This window comes from Myotis brandtii, unplaced genomic scaffold (genome assembly GCF_000412655.1).
Source record: "Myotis brandtii unplaced genomic scaffold, ASM41265v1 scaffold294, whole genome shotgun sequence".
NCBI classification, from domain to species: domain Eukaryota; kingdom Metazoa; phylum Chordata; class Mammalia; order Chiroptera; family Vespertilionidae; genus Myotis; species Myotis brandtii.
In genome coordinates, this window is record NW_005361238.1 from 294529 (window position 1) to 313674 (window position 19146).

Genomic DNA, 19146 nt, shown 5'->3' on the forward strand with positions numbered 1-19146 from the left:
GATTTCTATCATGAAAAATAGATGGAGAAAATTGAGAACCCTTTTGTTTGAGAATATTTGAAATATCAGAAATGATGATGCAAGTGCAACTTCCTTGCAGACTTAATTAAAGCCAATAGTTGAGAGGCAGTAACATTCTCAGTGGTATCCAGAAACCTGCCTTCTTATTTGTAAAGAATCAACATAAACATATATACAGCTTGACAGGGACCTTTGAATGAACTTAAAATGTGGACCATGGAATGTCTCATAGAGGGCTTTTCTCTTTTTTTCATAGGTGATTATCCCACTCTTTAATTCCTAAAACCATGAGGTACAGTTTCAGCCTAATTAGATGAAATGTTTTGTTTCCTTTAAAATCCTGAATATAATTTAATAATTTATTGAAATTGAGTTTTTAAGAGTTTCTAAGTTATTCTCTTCCTTATACTCCAGTGGAATAATAAAAATAAATAACAATAACGAAAAAAAAACAAAAACCCTATCAAAGTTAACCTTTGCCAAAGCCATCAAGAAGTTGGTACTTTGCAAAAGTCACAACTCTGAAACAGAACGCTGGTGAACTTAAAGTGGCTGCTGTCTGGCAAGTCTTTAATATATTTGTGCCTCAATACTTTTAAACCGTCTGAGTTCACTAAATCCTAGAAGCCTAATGAAAATCAGATCTTTTCTTCATTAAAAGGGGAGATCCTTTTTATCTGAATAGAAATAGAATAAATTCAGGTTTTGATACAATAGTTAACACAGGATAAAACCCCCAGAGGAGCTCAATCCATCCTTTAACTATTAACAGAATGAAGACCTTTTTTTAACTTATTCTTCCAATGCTGTCTCCTTTAAACGCGCAAACACACACAAGAATAGGAAACACATCAAACTTTTAACTGTGTTATAAAATGTGTACACCTTTCAAGATGTTTTTTGCAAGATTTTTTTTTTTATTTTCCTTAAGTTTTATCCTTATTGGGATAAAGTTGATGCATTTCTATAGTACTCTTCACTAAGTCTCAAGCCACACACACAAAAAAACACCCCAAAACACATAGAAATTATTTTTTTAAAAAGGAAACTCAAAACAATCAAGTAATCTGAGTATTTTTCATTCTATCCAGAATTTCAAAGCCGTCTGAAAGACGACATGAATGAAAATAGTGGTTTGAGGCCTAAATTTGTCTTAATTTTTTGGAAGTTTGCTTTTTGTCAGCCAAAAGCTACATATTCAAATTAACCTGAATGAAGTATTTTAAAAAAAATCTACAAGACCACCTTGGATGCCTTAAAACAATTATTTCTAATATGCACTCTCTCCTAAACATTGAGATAGGTTCGTATGTGAATAAAATCCCAAATTAACATTAAAAAGTAAAGTCATTTGGTTACTCCCACATGTCATATGATGATTTAAATGGCAATCATGGATTTTGAAAAAATATGCATATTATCTATAAAAACACTAGTATATAACTTCAAACAACATATTTATCCGAAGTGACACAAATTGTTCTAAACCTTAAGGAAACTTAAAAACACCTCTTCTATAAGCAGAATAAAACCTAGCTGACTGAGATATTAACAAATTTGTTGTGGAAACTTGTTAATAAATTATTGGTAGAAATTCTTAATATCCATTATGCTATAACCTGAAACAGACTAAATCATTTTCTTTAGTAAAAGAATAATATGTAAACTGATAAACTACAGATTAACCATCACATATTAACAGCAAGTGTGACTCAGTGACAATAACAAGTGTGGTGACACAGTGCCTCAAATCTGGCTGTGTCCTGAATTTCTCACTCTGAAGGTATCAGGCCAACCTACCTTTGGGACAATAGGTCTTTTTATCCTGTTTCTTAAAAGTTTGTGTCACTAGTCTATAACAGACAGCAATGAGATAGCTCTAGCAGTAGATGAAGCAAGAGGGTAATTGTGTACTAGAAGAAGCATTTATCTGTCTTTTGATCCAAGCTTCTCAATTAATTCCTGAAGAGGTGCCAGCTCACGCCTATCAATCAGATTAAACTCCTAAAAAGAGAAGAAAAATAAAATTTAAAAATGGATCTAAAATTAAAACTCTGTAAATGTCACTGAGAAAGTATTCCCAACCCTAGTTTTCTGAAATCGAAAGGAATAATGAAATGATCTCTGTGAACATTTTTAATAGAATAATTTTTACTCCTTTTTAAAATATAGAGGACTTACTAAATAAGCAACTATAATAGAATGATGCTTACTGGGTAAAACATTAAAGTTGTATATGTTGGCATTTACATAGGAATTATCTGAAAACTTTACGCTGAATCTTTGCTAGTGGCCACCTCAGGGGCAGCAGACCTTTTCCTTTCATAGTTCTAGCTATACTCTATATCTATGCCATGCAATAACCTCAGAAGGAAGATAGAAAAGAGCACATTATCCTTTGTGTGATACATAATATTGTAATACACAATTATTTATAATAATAAAAGCATAATATGCAAATCGACCAAACAGCTGAACAGCAGAACGACCGTCCGGACAACCATGCTATGACACGCACTGGCACCAGGTCAGCCAAGGTGGATGTGATGCAATTGGCAGGGGAGCCCCGCAGAGGGAGGCCCAGGCCACCGACCAGTGGGCTGCAGCAGGTGGGCAGGGCCTCCCTCTGCAGGGTGATCCATTACTGGGCTCTGGGAGAGGGCGCAGGCCAGGCTGAGGGACACCACCCCCCACCCCCCACCCCCGAGCGCACAAATTTCATGCACCGGGCCTCTAGTCTACTATAAAGCTGCTGGGTTTTCCACCAAAAAATATCTAGACATATTTGTATTTTGCATACAAAATTATATATTTCTAAAGTGAGACTAAAGAAGTCCCGATTCTTCCACATCTTTTTCAAACAATGTGATTATTTTGATTTTTAAAGTTTCTAGCTGCTAAAACTTCATAAGATTTGGCCTTATGTGGGACTTCTAGACATGGAACCTAAGACAACATGTAACAGGTTCTTCTAAATATTTCTCTTCCAGGCATAAACATCTCATGAAACAACCCAACTTCAGACGTTTTTCATAGTGTCCCTTTACCCAGCAGTGGCGATGGATCAGAAGGGTATGGACAAGCTTTCTTGGGTTTTTGGTGCTCCTTGTCATATCCTAACCAGAGACCCGGGCAGCCAGAGGCAGGAAACCCAGAATGGAGATGATGCTTTCTATGCTGCTATGCCCATCAATGAAATAAATAATGTAGAAAACAGAACCCTGCTTATACTTAGCTCTGCATCTATAAATAAAACTCTATAAATTGTTCTTTATTAAAGTTACTAAGCCAAGTTATGTCCAAGTCAAAGAACACAGAAGTCAACATGGTTCAACTTACCTGAACAAAGAAAATAAAGTGCTTAAAGGAGGTGTTGAGGTGAGCTTCCTCTTGCAGCTGCATCACAGAATCAAAGTGCTGGTGATAAATATGGGCATAAACCCTGAACAGACGTTTTAGAATGGTCTTTGCCACAGACATAAAGTTTTTGGGAAATGGGACACCTATAATAAATATACATATATATCCATTAGTCTTTTATTTAACTGAACAGCAGAAAGTTTAGATATAGCCATGAGCAACTCCAAAAGACAAACATGCACATTCACAAATACAAGCCTACTGCCATATATACATTTTTTAAAGGCAAGGGAATAGAGAATCCCAAACCTAAGTATATGAGGTATGCTCATATACCACACATTTTCTATCTTAAAATAGCAGGCACAGGTTTCAAAATTTATATATAAAATGTTACTGAATCAAAATTAAAATAAGCCTATTTGTGGTTAATATTGAAGAGTTTCTTCCTAAGACTAAATGCTACAGGCCAGCAGGTGTGCCTTAGCAGCTGAGCAATGACCCAGGAACCAAGAGTCCACAGGTTTGATTCTTGGTCAGGGCACATGCCCAGGTTGTGGGCTCAATAGGGAGTGCTGATGCAGCCAATTGGTGTTTCTATCTCTCTATCCCTCTCCCTTCCCTTCTCTAAAAATCAACACATATTTTTTAAAAAAGATAAAAAGTAACAATATTGAGCATTTGACTATAAATAGAAAATTTTTACTTTTTGTAATCTGTAACTAAAAAAAATTTACACATTCAACTAGGACCGGAAACTCTCCTAAACAAAAGAAAAAGAAAAGGCATACTTCAGGTCATCATAATCTGTTTTACAAGTATTTTACTAGTATCTTCTTGAATTACTCTGAAAAGCCAGTTTTCTTAAACTAGGAGTATAAACTTTATTTATTTTTTTAAAGAGCTATTTTCATTTTTCTGTAGTCTAAGAAGGGAATATACTTCCTAAAAAAAGGGAGGAAGAGCAGCTCCCTATTTTTCCAAGAAAATAAATATCTCCTTAGAAAAGACAGGGAGAGGGTTTAGTGATCTCTTTCCAAGCAGTGCAAGTAAGGATGCAGCTGGTTACATTCCTGAGAATTTTGGTTAACAAGACCAAAGTCTCTTAGAAGGCAGGGATGGGAGAAAGACAATACAATTGGCACTGAATACAGTAAATAAACACATAGGAAGGTACTTGCTTCCAAATAACCTTAAAGGTCTGTTCCAGAACATTTACTCTTGAAACATTTTCTTTAAATTTTCAAAGAACAAAAGCTTAAATACTTTTTCCTTCCCTGAATTTTGTTTTGTTTCTCAATTAGTCCTTACTGGCTTGAAATTTAGTATATTTTGCTCTTATAAGCTGATTTTTGTGGGGGATTTGCCCCCACCCCCAGTCTTGGCTAACAACCTGCCCTTTCAGACATTATTCTGAAGTATGGGCTTGTTTTTCTGAAATGGGTCTTGTATTAATGTACTGAAAAGATGGATTTTTATGTCAAATTTCTTTTCAAAATTTGTAAATGGGTACCTTGCTAATAAAAAGGACAGTAATAACTTGGATATACTAGTTTAAAAGTGAATAATTTCTTCTAAGTAGATAATTGGCATAAGTAAATGTGGTATATAGTAATAACCTAATGAGGGGGAAAAGAATGCCAGGATAAATTACTGATGAATGGGAAGCTGAGAAAAGAATAAAGTCAAAAGTATCTTAAAACTTTAATGAATAAAGAAATATTTGTTTTAGTCTAAGCACTTTCAAGCTGAATTTAACAGAAATATTCAAGCATAATCACTATATAACAAATCTTTATTTGCTATTAAGCAAATAAAATGCTTAATAGAATGGAAAAGTTGACCAATAGCAAACAGAAAAAATGTAACATGATATAACTTCTGAAAAACCTTTAGTTAGACTGCAAACAAGGAATCTGCTATGGTCTGAATATTTGTGTTGTTCCCCCCCCCACCCCCTGGCAAAATCCATATGTTGAAGTCCTACCCCCTAGCTGATGGCATTAGTACGTGGAGCTTTTGGGAGGTGACTGGGTCATGAGGGCCAACCCTTCATGGATGGGATTATGGCCTTATAAAGAGGCCTCAGAGAGCTGCCCTTCCACTATGTGGGGACTAGGTGAGAAGCCTGCAGTCTGGAACCCAACCATGCTGGCACCCTCATCTCAGACTTTCAGCCTGTAAACTTTGAGAAATAAATTTCTCTTGTTTATGTGCCATCCATTTTCTGGCATTTTTTTTTTTTATTATAACAGCCCAAACAAGACAGAATCCAACAATATGTTGTTCATAAGACACCCTTACACTGAAAATGATAAGGACCAATCTCATCCATAAATACCAATTCCAAAACCTTAATCAAAATATTAGCAAATAAAAATACTCTTCCAGAACATTAAAAAAAAAATGGAGAAAACCTTATGGCCATTAGTAACACAATTCACACACCTCTAACCAAAAGCAAGATTCTTGCTTAATGCTAAAATTCTAAACGCACTCATCAAAGGAAAGAAGAAAAGGATGTCTGCGTTATCACCATGAGTCAGCACTGCTCTGGAAGTACTAGTTGTTAAGTACAATTAGATAAGAGTTACACAAGAAGTATACATTATCAGAAAGAGGCAAAATTACCATTAGTATGATGGAATTGTATACTTTAAAAACTCAAGAAAAACAACAGAAATAATCAAAATCTGGTCAATTATAAAATTTATATAAAAATCAACAGATTTTCTATATACTAAACACTAACCACTGGAAACCAAATATTAATAAAAAAAAATTAAATGCCTAGGAATAAACTTAAGAAACTTGAAGGATTAGCATAAACTGTAGAATTTTATAAGAGGATACAGCAAATAAGAGACATGAGTAAATGAAGAAATATACCTTATTCTTGGATAGGAAGACACAGGATTGTCAAGAGAACAAGAATCCCTATATTAATCTACAAATTGAATAAAATCATAATAAAAATCTCACAAAGATTTTTTTTTTTACCTTGACAAAATGATTCTAAGTTCTTTGGAAGAACAAATATCCCAGAATAGTCGTGAATATTCTGAAAAAGAAGAGCAAGGAAGAGAGACCAGCCCTATAAGATGCTCAAAGATTTATGTCCATGTTTAATTAAAACAGTATGGAATTTCTATAGGAACAGATAAAGAGATTAAAAGACTCCAAAATATGTGACAACTTGATGATCAGGGGAGAAAAGACACATGTATTTGATAAATAGTATTGGACAAACTGACTAGCATTATAAGTGAGGAAAAAATGAAGGGAACAATGAGAAAAAAAATTCCTGACAGAACAAAGATTTAAATGTAAAAACAAAACCACAAAAAAGTACTAAATGAAAACATGGATAAATATTTTTATAATAGTGAAGTAGGGAAAACCTTTCTAATCATTGATTAAAACCCAGACATCATTAAAGAAAAGATTAATAAGACAAAATAAGAAAGTTATATATAGCAAAATCACTTGATGAACACAGTAAGACAAAAGGCAACCTAGGGAAAAAATACATTTATGACAAAAAGCTAATATCCTTAACATAAAAATAAATGAACAAAGGATATAAAGAGAAAACACAATGATCAATAAACAAAAAATGCTCAATCTCATCAATATCTTAAAAATGTGCCTTAAAACTAACTTATTTACCTAAATTATAAAAAAAATTTTCAGTGAGTAACAACCACTATTGGTGAAGAAACACAGGCAGACACAAACATGTCTGAAAGGAATATACATTTATAATCTTTTACAGAAAAATCTGAGTCTGTTACATTTTTAAAAAATAGAGCGTTAAAAAGCACACATTTATCATTTAAAAAGAAAAACAGTTATACAACATTAACTCACCAATCTTAGAAGGAAAAAGGGTTTCATCATCAAGTTGGTCCTGAACCCAAGTCATCAAATAGTCAATGTATTTTGGTGCAGAACATTTGATTGGCTTTTTAATATTAGTACCATCTGCCCAATGATATTCATATCTGAAGAGAGAAAGGTTTTATTGATAAAGTTTTCACATTAACAAATGTGCAACTTATAATCAAAGTAGGTTCATATTTTGTCAACAGGAATTATATATCTATATCTATACCTTTAGTAAATTACCTAAACTACTGAAGATTACTGAGAGTTTCCCACAGAATTATTTTGAAAAGTGATGGTTATAATTGGAAGAAAAAGAGACGATAATGTGGCAGCTGGCAGTGCCAGAATGGATGTTTTCTAGCACAGCCCTGGGAAAGATAAATGAACTGTATTTCTGTCTGTGAGGCAGAGGATGCAGAGGACTGGGGAAGGGACGGAGGGATCACTGCACTCTGAGATCCTTGGGCACCAAGTTATCACCAATAGAGTCAAGATCATAAAACCCTGCCCAGCCAGTGTGGCTCAGTGATTGAGCATTGACCCATGAACCAGGAGGTCACGGCTTGATTCAAGGCACATGCCCGGGTTGTGGGCTCGATTCCCAGTGGGGAGCATGCAAGAGGCAGCCAATGGATGATTCTTTCTCATCACTGATGTTTCTATCTTTCCCTCTCCCTTCCTCTCTGAAATCAATAAAAACATTTTTTTTAAATATAAAATCCCGTTTCTTGGAGAGGGTGTTAGTCATGTTTCTAAGAAAGCAACACTTAGGCACTCGATATTCATTCAAAACAAAGAGTATGCTCAGATGGTGTGCTTAACTAGAATGATTAACAAGATTTATACAAAACTTCACTGTATAAAGTATTTAAGCCATGGATCAGTTTAATTTTCTTATTTTATTTAAATTTCTTTAAGAAAGCTTGAGAACTAAAACTTAAATCAACACAAAATAAAAACATCCCTCACCCTAACTGGTTTGGCTCAGTAGATAGAGCCTTGGCCTGCGGACTGAAGGGTCTCAGGTTCAATTCCAGTCAAAGGAATGTGCTTGGGTTGTGGGCTCAATCCCCAGAAGGGGGTGTGCAGGAGGCAGCCGATCAATGATTCTGTCTCATCATTGATGTTTCTATCTCTCTCTCCCTCTCCCTTCCTCTCTGAAATCAATAAAAATATATATTTTTTTAATTCCTCATAAAATTACTATAATAAAAATAGGATTACCAACTGACTGGGGATCTATCCTTTGCACCTGTAGCAAATTCGGAAAAGACAATTTTTTCCCCCAAGAGGTAAATAAATATCTTGACAACTACCACCATGACATAAATTCAGTCATTTACTATATCGAAAAGACTGAAAGGAAACACCTAAATCACACACCACCAAACTTTGACAACATACGGGTGACAGAGTTCCATCTCTTTCTCAGTATTTCTTGAAATTTATTATAGTCAATTTTTTAAAAAATCTAGCATCTTTAAGCCAAATAACGAACACAGCGCAGTTGGAAGTAATTAACACTAAATAAGCACAAGAAAAAGGAATCAAATATTAAAAAGTTAACTAAAAACTCAGTTTCAAGAAATTAATTTAAAAAACAAAACCATAATGTTAACAGAGTTCTAAATTTCTTTTCCTTTTACAACTCCTTACTGTAATGCAATTACAAAATCAAACACTAAGTACCAAATGCCAAAGTATTTAGTAATAACTAAAAGCTTATTGGTAAGTATTAAAAATTCATAAAATTGAACTGCTTTTACACAAGCATATAAGAAAAAAAGTCTTTATTATTTAATTTTTATCAATTAGTGATTAGCTTTACTAAGTAATCCTATATAAAATGCAGTAATATGTACCTTGGACCTGCAGACATGACTGAACAGCTTGCTTCAGTGCAGAATTCTGTAATAGTTCCATATAACATGTTGATCTGATTGAAGAAATCCACAGCTAGAAATATAACAGCAGAATTGTGTTAAAATATCTATGTAAACACACCACCATCAGACTTCTCAGTTGAAAGAAAAATAGACAAATTCTTAGCTAAATCCTTGGGAAATTCAACAATCCAAGGATACTGTAAATTCTCTTTTCTTTGTAAGTTGTCACACCTAAGTAAAGTTAACTTTTAATATACATTCATTTTTAATATACTAAGCTTTTAACTAGCATGCAACAGCAGAAAAATAAAAACCAGACATAATCTAACTTAATGGTGACTATACGTCATTAGAATACACAATTTGCTTATATCCAAGGGAATGAAAAAAGCCATAGCTTCTATTCATCTGGACTAGACAATATCATTTGCGTTAGAAAAGTGTTATGAAATACATTGTGAGGGAGAAGGTGTATTGGCAGTTATGAACAATCATTTAAAAAATCCAATTCATCGTAAAAAAGTTGAGGCTACCTCTAGCTGGTTTGGCTCAGTGGATAGAGCGTCGGCCTGAAGACTGAAGGGTCCCAGGTTAGATTCAGTCAAGGACACATGCCTGGGTTGCAGGCTCGATCCCCAGGAGGGGCCGTGCAGGAGGCAGCCGATCAATAATTCTCTCTCATCACTGATGTTTCTCTCTCTCTCCCTCTCCCTTCCTCTCTGAAATCAATAAAAAATATATTTTTTTAAAAAATTGAGGCTATACATATTGAAGACATTAAAAAAAAAAAAAGACACAGGATAATGTCCCTTGCCCTGGATTCTCCAGCTAACAGAAGGGGCAAAATTACAAGAGATGAATAATACAACATATAAGAAGGTAGTTATACAAAGGCCAACAGTAAATGCGAGAGTTCAGAGAAAAGGCAACATATTAAAGAGTTGAAGTAGTCAGGGAGTACTTGTAAAGGAGCTTCAGCTAGAGCTGCAAAAAAAAATGGAACAGGAAGAAGGTGAGTGAAACAATCAAGTGAAGCATTTTACGCTCTGTACAAAGCGAACCACATAAGCCTTAAAACCACACAAATTTTAAAAAAATGTTTTCGTTCCCTGTCTGAAGGAGTACCTAAAATTCCACTAGGGCTTTTTCAAGTTTCTTAAAAACATATTAAAGGAACTTTGTACAAAACTCCCTCACTTACAAACCTTACTTTTAGTCATGTTTCTAAGAAAGCAATACTTAGGCACTCAATATTCATTCAAAACAAAGAGTATGCTCAGATGGTATGCTAGTTTAGTTTACAAATCTAAAGCAGCAATTTTCAAACCAGTGTGCTGCCAGAAATTTTAAAACATGCAATACCTGACTAGTCAGGGGCACTGACCTCTTTTTCCCTTAAATTTTAAAATTTAAAAATGAGCCCTAACCGGTTTGGCTCAGTGGATAGAGCGTTGGCCTGCAGACTCAAGGGTCCCAGGTTCGATTCTGGTCAAGGGCATGTACCTTGGTTGTGGGCATATCCCCAATAGGGAGTGTGCAGGAGGCAGCTGATCGATGTTTCTCTCTCATAGATGTTTCTAACTCTCTATCCCTTTCCATTCCTCTCTGTAAAAAATCAATAAAATATATTTTTTTAAAAATGACAACAGTCAACACAATAGCTGTCTGGTGTGAATGACTCAAAATTATACCTATATTTTGGTCAGATAGGCAAAAATATATTTTTTCCTCTGCTGCAGAATTTTAGCAATTAGTTTATTGTCAGAGAGAAGTTTGTTGTTAGAGAAGAAAAAAGAGAGAAACATCAATTTGTTGTTCCACCTATTTATGCATTCATTGGCTGATTCTTGTATGTGCCCTGACCAGGGATTGAACCCACAACCCTGGCATTTCAGAATGCTGCTTTAACCAACTGAGCTACCTGGCCAGGGCTGCACCTTGTTTTTTCTCTTAGTGATATGAATAATGGCTTTTTAAAGAGTTGAGAAAAGCAAAATTTTTCTTATGTGGCTATTAGAAAATTTTAAATTACATTTGGATCTTACATTATATTTTTATCAGATGTGATCAAGGCAACAGTTATCAATAGCTGATTAATAATATAACACATAAAGACAACTAAACACTATGGAAGTCGCTATACCGTTGGAAGTATATATTACCACCTATGAAGTAGCCTTACAAACAAACAAAATCAAGTCTAATTCAAGCTCCAAATCTGTGCTAACATGGTAGCCACTAGCCACATGTAGCCACTTACATTAAAATTAAATTAAATTTAAAATTCAGTTTCAGTCACATTAACCACATTTCAAGTGGCCACAGTGCAGATACAGAACACTTGCATCATCACAGAAAGTACTATTGGACAGTGTTGCTCTAGATGAAACAGTTACAGGAAATAAAAGGAGGAACAGAATATAATTGGTGTCTTGGGGATATAATCAGCAAAATTCACACTGTGGAGAACAAATGAACTAATGTCTTCAAGAACAACAAAACAGCAAAGAAAGAAAGACTAAAATGAGGGGAAACATATGTACATATATACAATGGAATACTACTCAGCCATAAAAAAAGATGAAATACTGCCATTTGCAACAACATGGATGGATCTTGTGAATATCATGTTAGGCAAAATAAGTCAGACAGAAAAAGTCAAGAACCATATGATTCACTCATCTATCTACATACTAGAGGCCTGGTGCACAAATTCGTGTATGGGTAGGGTCCCTAGGCTTGGCCGGCAATCAGGGTTAATCGGGGCCTTCCTTTGTGCTGCGCTGCCCCTGGTGGTCAGAGAACATCACAGTGAGGGATCGAACTCCCAGTCTCCTGGTCGAACTCCCGAGGAGACACTATGCATATTAGCCTTTTATGCATATAGTAGATATAAAAGCCTAAGCGACCGACGGGTAGCTATGACATGCACTGAACACCCGGGGGCAAATGTTCAGTGCAGGAGCTGCCAAGCTGCACTGACTTGGCAGCTGTGGTTCTCGGATGACGCACCCGGAACCAGAGAGGAGAGAGCCTGATTCCAGGGTACATCATCAGAGAACCGCCCTCTCGCAATCTAGGACCCCTCAGGGGATCGTGCACCAGGCTTCTAGCATGGGATATAAAACTGAAAGCACAAATGAACAAACAAGACAATCAATCAAAAACTCAAGCCCTGCCCTAGCCGGTTTGGCTCCGTGGATAGAGCATCAACCTGCAGACTGAAAGGTCCCGGGTTCGATTCCGGTCAAGGGCACATGCCCAGGTTGCAGGCTCGATCCCCAGTGGGGGGCATGCAGGAGGCAGTCGATTTCTCTCTCTCTCTCCCTCTCCCTTCCTCTCTAAAAAAATAATTTAAAAAATTTTAAAAAACTCAGTTTGGCTCAGTGGATAGAGTGTTGACCTGTGGACTGAAGGGTCCCAGGTTCGATTACAGTCAAGGGCACATGTCTGGGTTTCGGGCTCAATCCCCAGTAGGGGGTGTGTAGGAGGCACCCAATTAATGATTCTCTCTCATCCTTTCTCTCTCCCTCTCCCTTCCTCTCTGAAATCAATAAAAATATATTAAAAACAACAGCCCTGGCTGGTTCGGCTCAGTGGATGAAGCATTGGCCTGCGAATCAGGTTCGATTCCAGTCAAGGGCACATGCTCGGGTTGCGGGCTAGATCCCCAATGGGGGACGTACAAGAGGCAGCCAATCGATGATTCTCTCTCATCATTGATGTTTCTGGCTCTCTCTCCTTCTCCCTTCCTCTCTGAAATCAATAAAAATATGTTTAAAAAAACAAAACAAAAAACACCTCAAGCCCTAGCCAGTTTGGCTCAGCGGATAGAGTGTTGTCCTATAGACTGAAGGACGATGGGTTTGATTCCGGTGAAGAGCGCATACCTCAGTTACAGGCTAGATCTCCGGTGCATGCTAGAGGCAACCAACTGAAGTCGCTATTCCATTAGAAGTATATACTACCACCTCTGTGGTGGTTACCAGAGGGAAAGGGAGTCAAATATATGGTGACAGAAGGAGATCTGACTTTGGGTGGTGAGTACACAATGCAATATACATATGATGTATTATAGAATTTGTATACTTGGAACCTATATAATTAACTGTCACCCCAATAAATGTATTTTTAAAATTTAAAAAAAGAAGAAAAAAACTGGCCTTCCTGGATCCTGATTTAAACCAACCATACATTTTTTGTTTTTCTTTATTTATTTTTAATCCTCACCCGAGGATATTTTTCCATTGATTTTTCAGAGAGAGAGTGGAAGAGAGAGGGAAAGACAGAGAGAAATATTGATGTGAGAGAAACACATCAATTAGTTTCCTCCTGCACGAGCCCGACTAGGGCTCAGGCCAGGGAGGAGCCTGCAACTGAGGTATATGCCTTTGACCAGAATGGAATCGGGACCCTTTGGTCCACCAACCATACATTTTTGTAAAATATATATATTTTTTATTAATTTTAGAAAGAGAGTAAGGGAGAGAGGGAAAGAGAGGGGGAGAGAGAGACGAGAGGTGGGAGGGAGGGGGAGAGAGGGGAAGGGGGGGAAAGAGAGAGAGGTGGTTGAGAAACATTGATCAGCGGCCTCCTGCATGCCCCCTACTGGGGATCGAGCCCACAACCTGGGGCTATGCCTTGACTGAGAATAGAACTGGCAACCTTTCAGTGCACAGGACAATGCCCAACCAACTGAGTGACACTGGCCAGGGCTCAATCATACTTTTTTTTTAAAGAAACATTTATAGGACTATCAGCAGAAATGTGAACACTGATTGCATATTTGATATCATAAAGGAATGGTGGTATCATCATTATCTTTAAAAGGAGAGTTATCTGCCCTAACCAGTTTGGCTCAGTGGATAGAGCATAAGCCTGCAGACTGAAGGGTCCCAGGTTCGATCCCGGTCAAGGGCATGTACCTTGGTAGCGGGCACATCCCCAGTAGGGGGTGTGCAGGAGGCAGCTGATCGATGTTTCTCTCTCATCGATGTTTCTAACTCCCTATCCCTCTCCCTTCCTCTCTGTAAAAAATCAATAAAATATATTAAAAAAATAATAATAATAAAATAAAATAAAAGGAGAGTTATCTTTTAGAGATACTGAAATCTTTATAGATGAAATAATATGTCTGGGATTCACTTCAAAATAATCAGGGTGAGATACACAGAAGAATTATGAATTGGCCATGAACTGATCATTGTTAAAGCTGGATAATGGTTACCTGGGAATTCACCATGCTAGTTTCTCTACTTTTGTATGTTTGAAATTTTCCATTAAACAGTTTATTTATTTATTTTAAATATATTTTTACTGATTTCAGGGAGAAAGAGAGGAAGAAAGAAACATCAATGATGAGAGAAAATCATTGATCAGCTACCTCCTGCATGCCCCACATTGGAGATCAAATGCACAACCCGAGCATGTGCCCTGACCAGGAATTGAACCATGACCTCCTGGTTCATAGGTTAACACTCAACCACTGAGCACGCCAGGTGGGAAAATAGTTTTAAAAATTCCTGGAACTTCGGAAATTTTTAATAAATTTAATCCTTATCACCCAGAGCTGATTTTATCTCAGAAACATAACCTTAATATTCAAGTCTCTAGTCTCTGCATATTCTTCCATGCCATGCCCTCACTTTCTTGAACTCAAGAGTGACTTTCAGCTTATAGATTCCACCATTTTCTCCCAATCTCTCAATTTCTTATGACTACTCAAGTCACAACAAATAAGTAATTAAAGCTTTGAACTACAATTGACTTTTCTGTATACATAGTAGGCAAATTAGAGTTGCTGGATTTGGGAACACAACTATACAGATGGATTCCCTACAAAGTCATGGTCCACCACAAGTGGAATCTTTGCATGTATCAATCTCTTACTTAAGTTTACTCAGCTGCATTCTCCCAAGCACTCACCATTTCTTCTTAGGTCTCCTTACTCAACCACAAAAGCTACAACCAAGTACTCCAAAGAGAACACTACAGTTTTTAATGTATTTGTATTTATGTGTTTCTTTACAGATAATCTGTTATATTACAACCCTCACATACCTGTTAAAATAAAATTCATTAACAAAAAGATTTTAGCAAACGTTCCTATAAACCAGCAAAGTTGAATGTTATTAAAACTTACTATTAACGGCAATCCATTCATTGAGATCCTCTCCCTCCGGCAACATAACAGCTTGTCTCAGATTCCCGCTTCCTAAAGTTGCTTCTGCATGTTTTAAGAGTTCATACTGATGAGACCCTTCAGGGATATTCTTCTTTGGTTTGAATGTTTTAGAAGAGCGGCTGCTGCTGTTAGGTTAAAAGAAAAAGTATATAAATTTTTAGGACTAGAAAGAAGCAGAATGGCATAATTTTAATGGCATAATATAAATTGTAAAATAAAATAAAAAATACTTCCTGAAAAGTGCCAGGATTTGGGGGTAGGGGGAGATGATCACAATAAAAAAGAATGCTTTAAATTTCTTTCCTCATGTAGAAACAGTATTAGCAGCACAACGTCACATAAGGCAATTTAACTATGCCTCCTGAAGCAGTCTGGTGTAATAGAAAGGGCACTTGAACCAAAAAAAAGAAAAAACCTGGATGCTAGTCCTTGATCTGCCACTATCTCTGTGGATGCTTGAGAAACCTAATCTCCCTTTGGCCTCAATTTCCACCTACACAAAATGGTGCTGCGAGGGAAGTAGCCCTAAGGTTCTAATAGCTCAAAAAGTTTCTATACCAAAATATTTGGGATGCCATCAAAGCAAACCACAGCGGAAGCAACACATTTTTTGAAGTTTTAAGCAGAAAAAGTAAATGAGAGAGAGACAACTGATTATTGGAGGGGAAAGTAAGTTTTTATTCCTATCTCACACCATCCACAAGAAAGGTCTTCCTAACATGTCACAAAACCCAAACCTTAAATGGATGAATTTCAAATTATAATAATTAAAATTCAGTAACAGAGCAAAAAGATAAGTAACCAAAAAAAGTACTTGCAATATGTATTACAAAAGATAAACTGGATTAATAATGGGCTTCCATAATCTGTTAAGAAAAAGGTTAGGTACCCTTTAGAGCAGTGGTTCTCAACCTTGGCTGCACATTAGAATCACGTGGGAATCTTTTTAAAATCCTGATTTCTGGGCCTCATCCTCCGGAAATTCTGTTTCTTTGTTACTAATGTTGTGGCCCCACCCCATAACAAGAGAAATGAGATGAATAGGCAATTCAGAAGGAAAACTACAATGACCAATGAACATCTGAAAAACTATTTAATTAAAATAAGATATTTCCTTAAACTGAGTGTCAAAAGTGAAAACAATTACCTTAAGTGTGGTATAGAGAAATTAGTGCTTTAATACAGCACTGGTGAAAGGGTAAAGTGTTTTGGGAGGGCAATATGGCAGTATCTGTTAACACTGCAATGTTCCTCAATCCATCCCTTCCACTAAGTATCTCTCTTAGATATGGTAAGGATGTGTAGTCCAAGATTGTTTTTAACAGTGAAAAATCTGGAAACAATCGTAAGGCTAATTAGAAGAATGAACAAACTAACTATGATACATCTGTGTCATGGAGTATTGCATTGTAGTTAAGAACAAGATACAAGGACAAGATAGAGAGCTACATGTATTTACTTGAAAAGATCTCACACATGGTTAAAACAAAACCAAATAAACAGCAGGAACCCATTTTGTAAATGTACAGAAAGGATACAAATCAAATTGATAGTGGTGATTACTTACTTCTAAGAAGGGGAAAGGAATAAACTGTGGGCTTTCATTTTACCCCAGTAATTTGAATTTTAAATAAGATTAAGAAGTAAAATGAATTATAAAAACACTAAAATTCAAATATGGAAAGTTTTTCAACGTGGTAAACACCTATATTTATTAGGGGAGTACTAAATTACAAGGAATTGCCTTTTATATCTAGAAAAGCTGTGAATGACAGAAAACTAAATTTGGAAGGCATAGAATGATGGCTCAATATTCAAATATTATCATCATCTAAATCGTGATTCAAATGACACCAAGACAGTGAAAAAGAATCCACAAAACGCGAGAAAATATTTGCAAATCATAGATGTGATAAGTGAGTGACTTGTATCAAGGATAAAGAATTCTTACAACTCAAAAACAAGAGAACCCAATTTAAAAAAAAAAAACGGCCAAAAGTTGTCAACTATAATTAAAAATATTTTTTTTAAAAAATGGATCAGAAGATCTGAATAGACATTTCTCCAAACAAAAAATATACAAATGGCCAATAAGCACACGAAAGGCTGCTCAACCTTCTTAGTCATTAGGGAAATGGAAATTAAAAAACCACAGTGAGATGCCATTTCACACCCACAGAGGATGGTTATAATAAAAAAAAAAGACGAGAGAGAGAGAGAGAGAGATATGAGACTGACAGATCCCTGTTGCAAATGCAAAAACGGTGCGGTGCTTTGAAAAAGTTTGGCAGTTCCTCAAAAGATTAAACCTAATTGCCGTGGAGCTCAGTAATCCCTCACTCAGGTAGAACACCCAAGAGAAATGAACACACCAACACAAAAATGTGTCCAGTTCGTAAAAGTTCCGAGAGAGAGAGAGAGAGAGAGAGAGAGAGAGAGAGAGAGATATGAGACTGACAGATCCCTGTTGCAAATGCAAAAACGGTGCGGTGCTTTGAAAAAGTTTGGCAGTTCCTCAAAAGATTAAACCTAATTGCCGTGGAGCTCAGTAATCCCTCACTCAGGTAGAACACCCAAGAGAAATGAACACACCAACACAAAAATGTGTCCAGTTCGTAAAAGTTCACAGCATTATTCGTAAAAACCCCAAAAGGTGGAAGCTCAGATACCCATCAACAAAACAAAGTTCAGGAGAAATACAGAGCCTCGCACTGACATCCAAAAGCAACCAGGCAACGTGCACACACAAACCAACCGCTAAATAAACATGAACTCGCAAGAGAAAGACTTGGGGGAGGGATGGGAGAGATGGTTCCAGTAACACAGGAATTTGCAATGAAAATCTAAACCATACAGACTTCCTGACCTGATAATCAGACTCTGAAGACTCTATACCCTTAACACGACAACCCAGAGGGGGAAAGCGACCTGGACCAAGGCATTCTCCGCACTGTAGTCCCATTTTATAAACAGCGAAGGAACCCTCATTTCTCACGATAAGGAACTAGTTAGATGAACTCTGGCTATGAAACACCATGCAATTCTGAACTTTAATAAAAACGTCAAGTATGTGGGTGATGTCTATAACGAAAAATGGGTCTTTAGTCATTCGGACGACACACGTGTAAGCAATGCGCTGCGTGGAGGCAGCCACCTGAGCAGAATCAACAAGACGCCGGCGCAGTGCTTCTCTCGCGGCAGCACCGCACGTTTTTCCGGGGCGGCGTTTTTCCTCGGGGTTTTTCTAACACCGACGGTAACAGAACTGGACCAGCGGCGGAGTAAACGCTAAGTCAGCACGGATCCGCGGAGGAGCTCCGGGCTCCGCCCCCAGGTCGCCCCGTCGCCCTCGGGGCCGCTCGGGCGGAAAAGTTTGGAGGCGCTATGGCCCTGGGGCCTTTCTACTCCTCGGTCTCTTCACTCCGCTTCCTCGGCGTCGACTTTCCCTCTCCGTCTGCCTCGGCCCACGTCCTAGCCTCCCCCGGTGACCCTAAACCGGAGCAAACCCAGCGCCGACCACCCCGGCCCCGGGGCCGGCCCTCACCTCAGGCGCCCCCTCTCCCCTTCGCCGCCCTCCGCCCTCAGTCCCGGACCCCGGGCCCGGTTGCACTCACAAGAGGAAGCTCATCTTCTATCCTCAGAGGGGAGGGGAGGGGCCGCTGGCCCCCGTCGCAGTCGGGACTCGGAGCGCGCACGGGCACCTCACGCGCCTCCCCCACCTAGCGGAGAGGAAATGCGGAACCAGCCTAATCTCGCGAGAAAAGCCTGCTCTCTGCCCCGCCCCGCCCCGCCCCGCCCCCAGCTCAG

General features: G+C 37.6%; 1 protein-coding gene and 1 long non-coding RNA gene across 4 annotated transcripts in view; one reads left to right on the top strand and one right to left on the bottom strand.

The window, feature by feature from the left end:
• Window positions 1-3290, top strand: part of LOC106726626 — a 12103-nt gene extending 8813 nt beyond the window's left edge. The window contains exon 2 of the long non-coding RNA XR_001362698.1: window positions 3012-3290. This is a non-coding gene — a long non-coding RNA (uncharacterized LOC106726626). The remainder of the gene's footprint in view (window positions 1-3011) is intronic.
• MOB1A (MOB kinase activator 1A) lies at window positions 812-19040 on the bottom strand. Of its 3 annotated transcripts, XR_001362697.1 has the most exons (7): window positions 18954-19040; window positions 15298-15464; window positions 9132-9225; window positions 7252-7385; window positions 6382-6442; window positions 3361-3524; window positions 1944-2025 (listed from the first exon to the last, which is right to left on the bottom strand). XR_001362697.1 is itself a non-coding variant. In XM_005869427.2 (6 exons), the coding sequence occupies exons 1-6, from the start codon at window positions 18965-18967 to the stop codon at window positions 1948-1950; spliced, it is 648 nt and encodes a 215-aa protein (XP_005869489.1). In that variant the 5' UTR covers window positions 18968-19040; the 3' UTR covers window positions 812-1947. The 3 variants fall into 3 exon arrangements, 2 of the variants coding, with proteins under 2 accessions (XP_005869489.1, XP_005869488.1); XM_005869427.2 differs by lacking the exon at window positions 6382-6442 and having other exon boundaries at window positions 812-2025; window positions 15298-15461; XM_005869426.2 differs by lacking the exon at window positions 6382-6442 and having other exon boundaries at window positions 812-2025.
• Window positions 19041-19146: the final 106 nt, after the last annotated feature.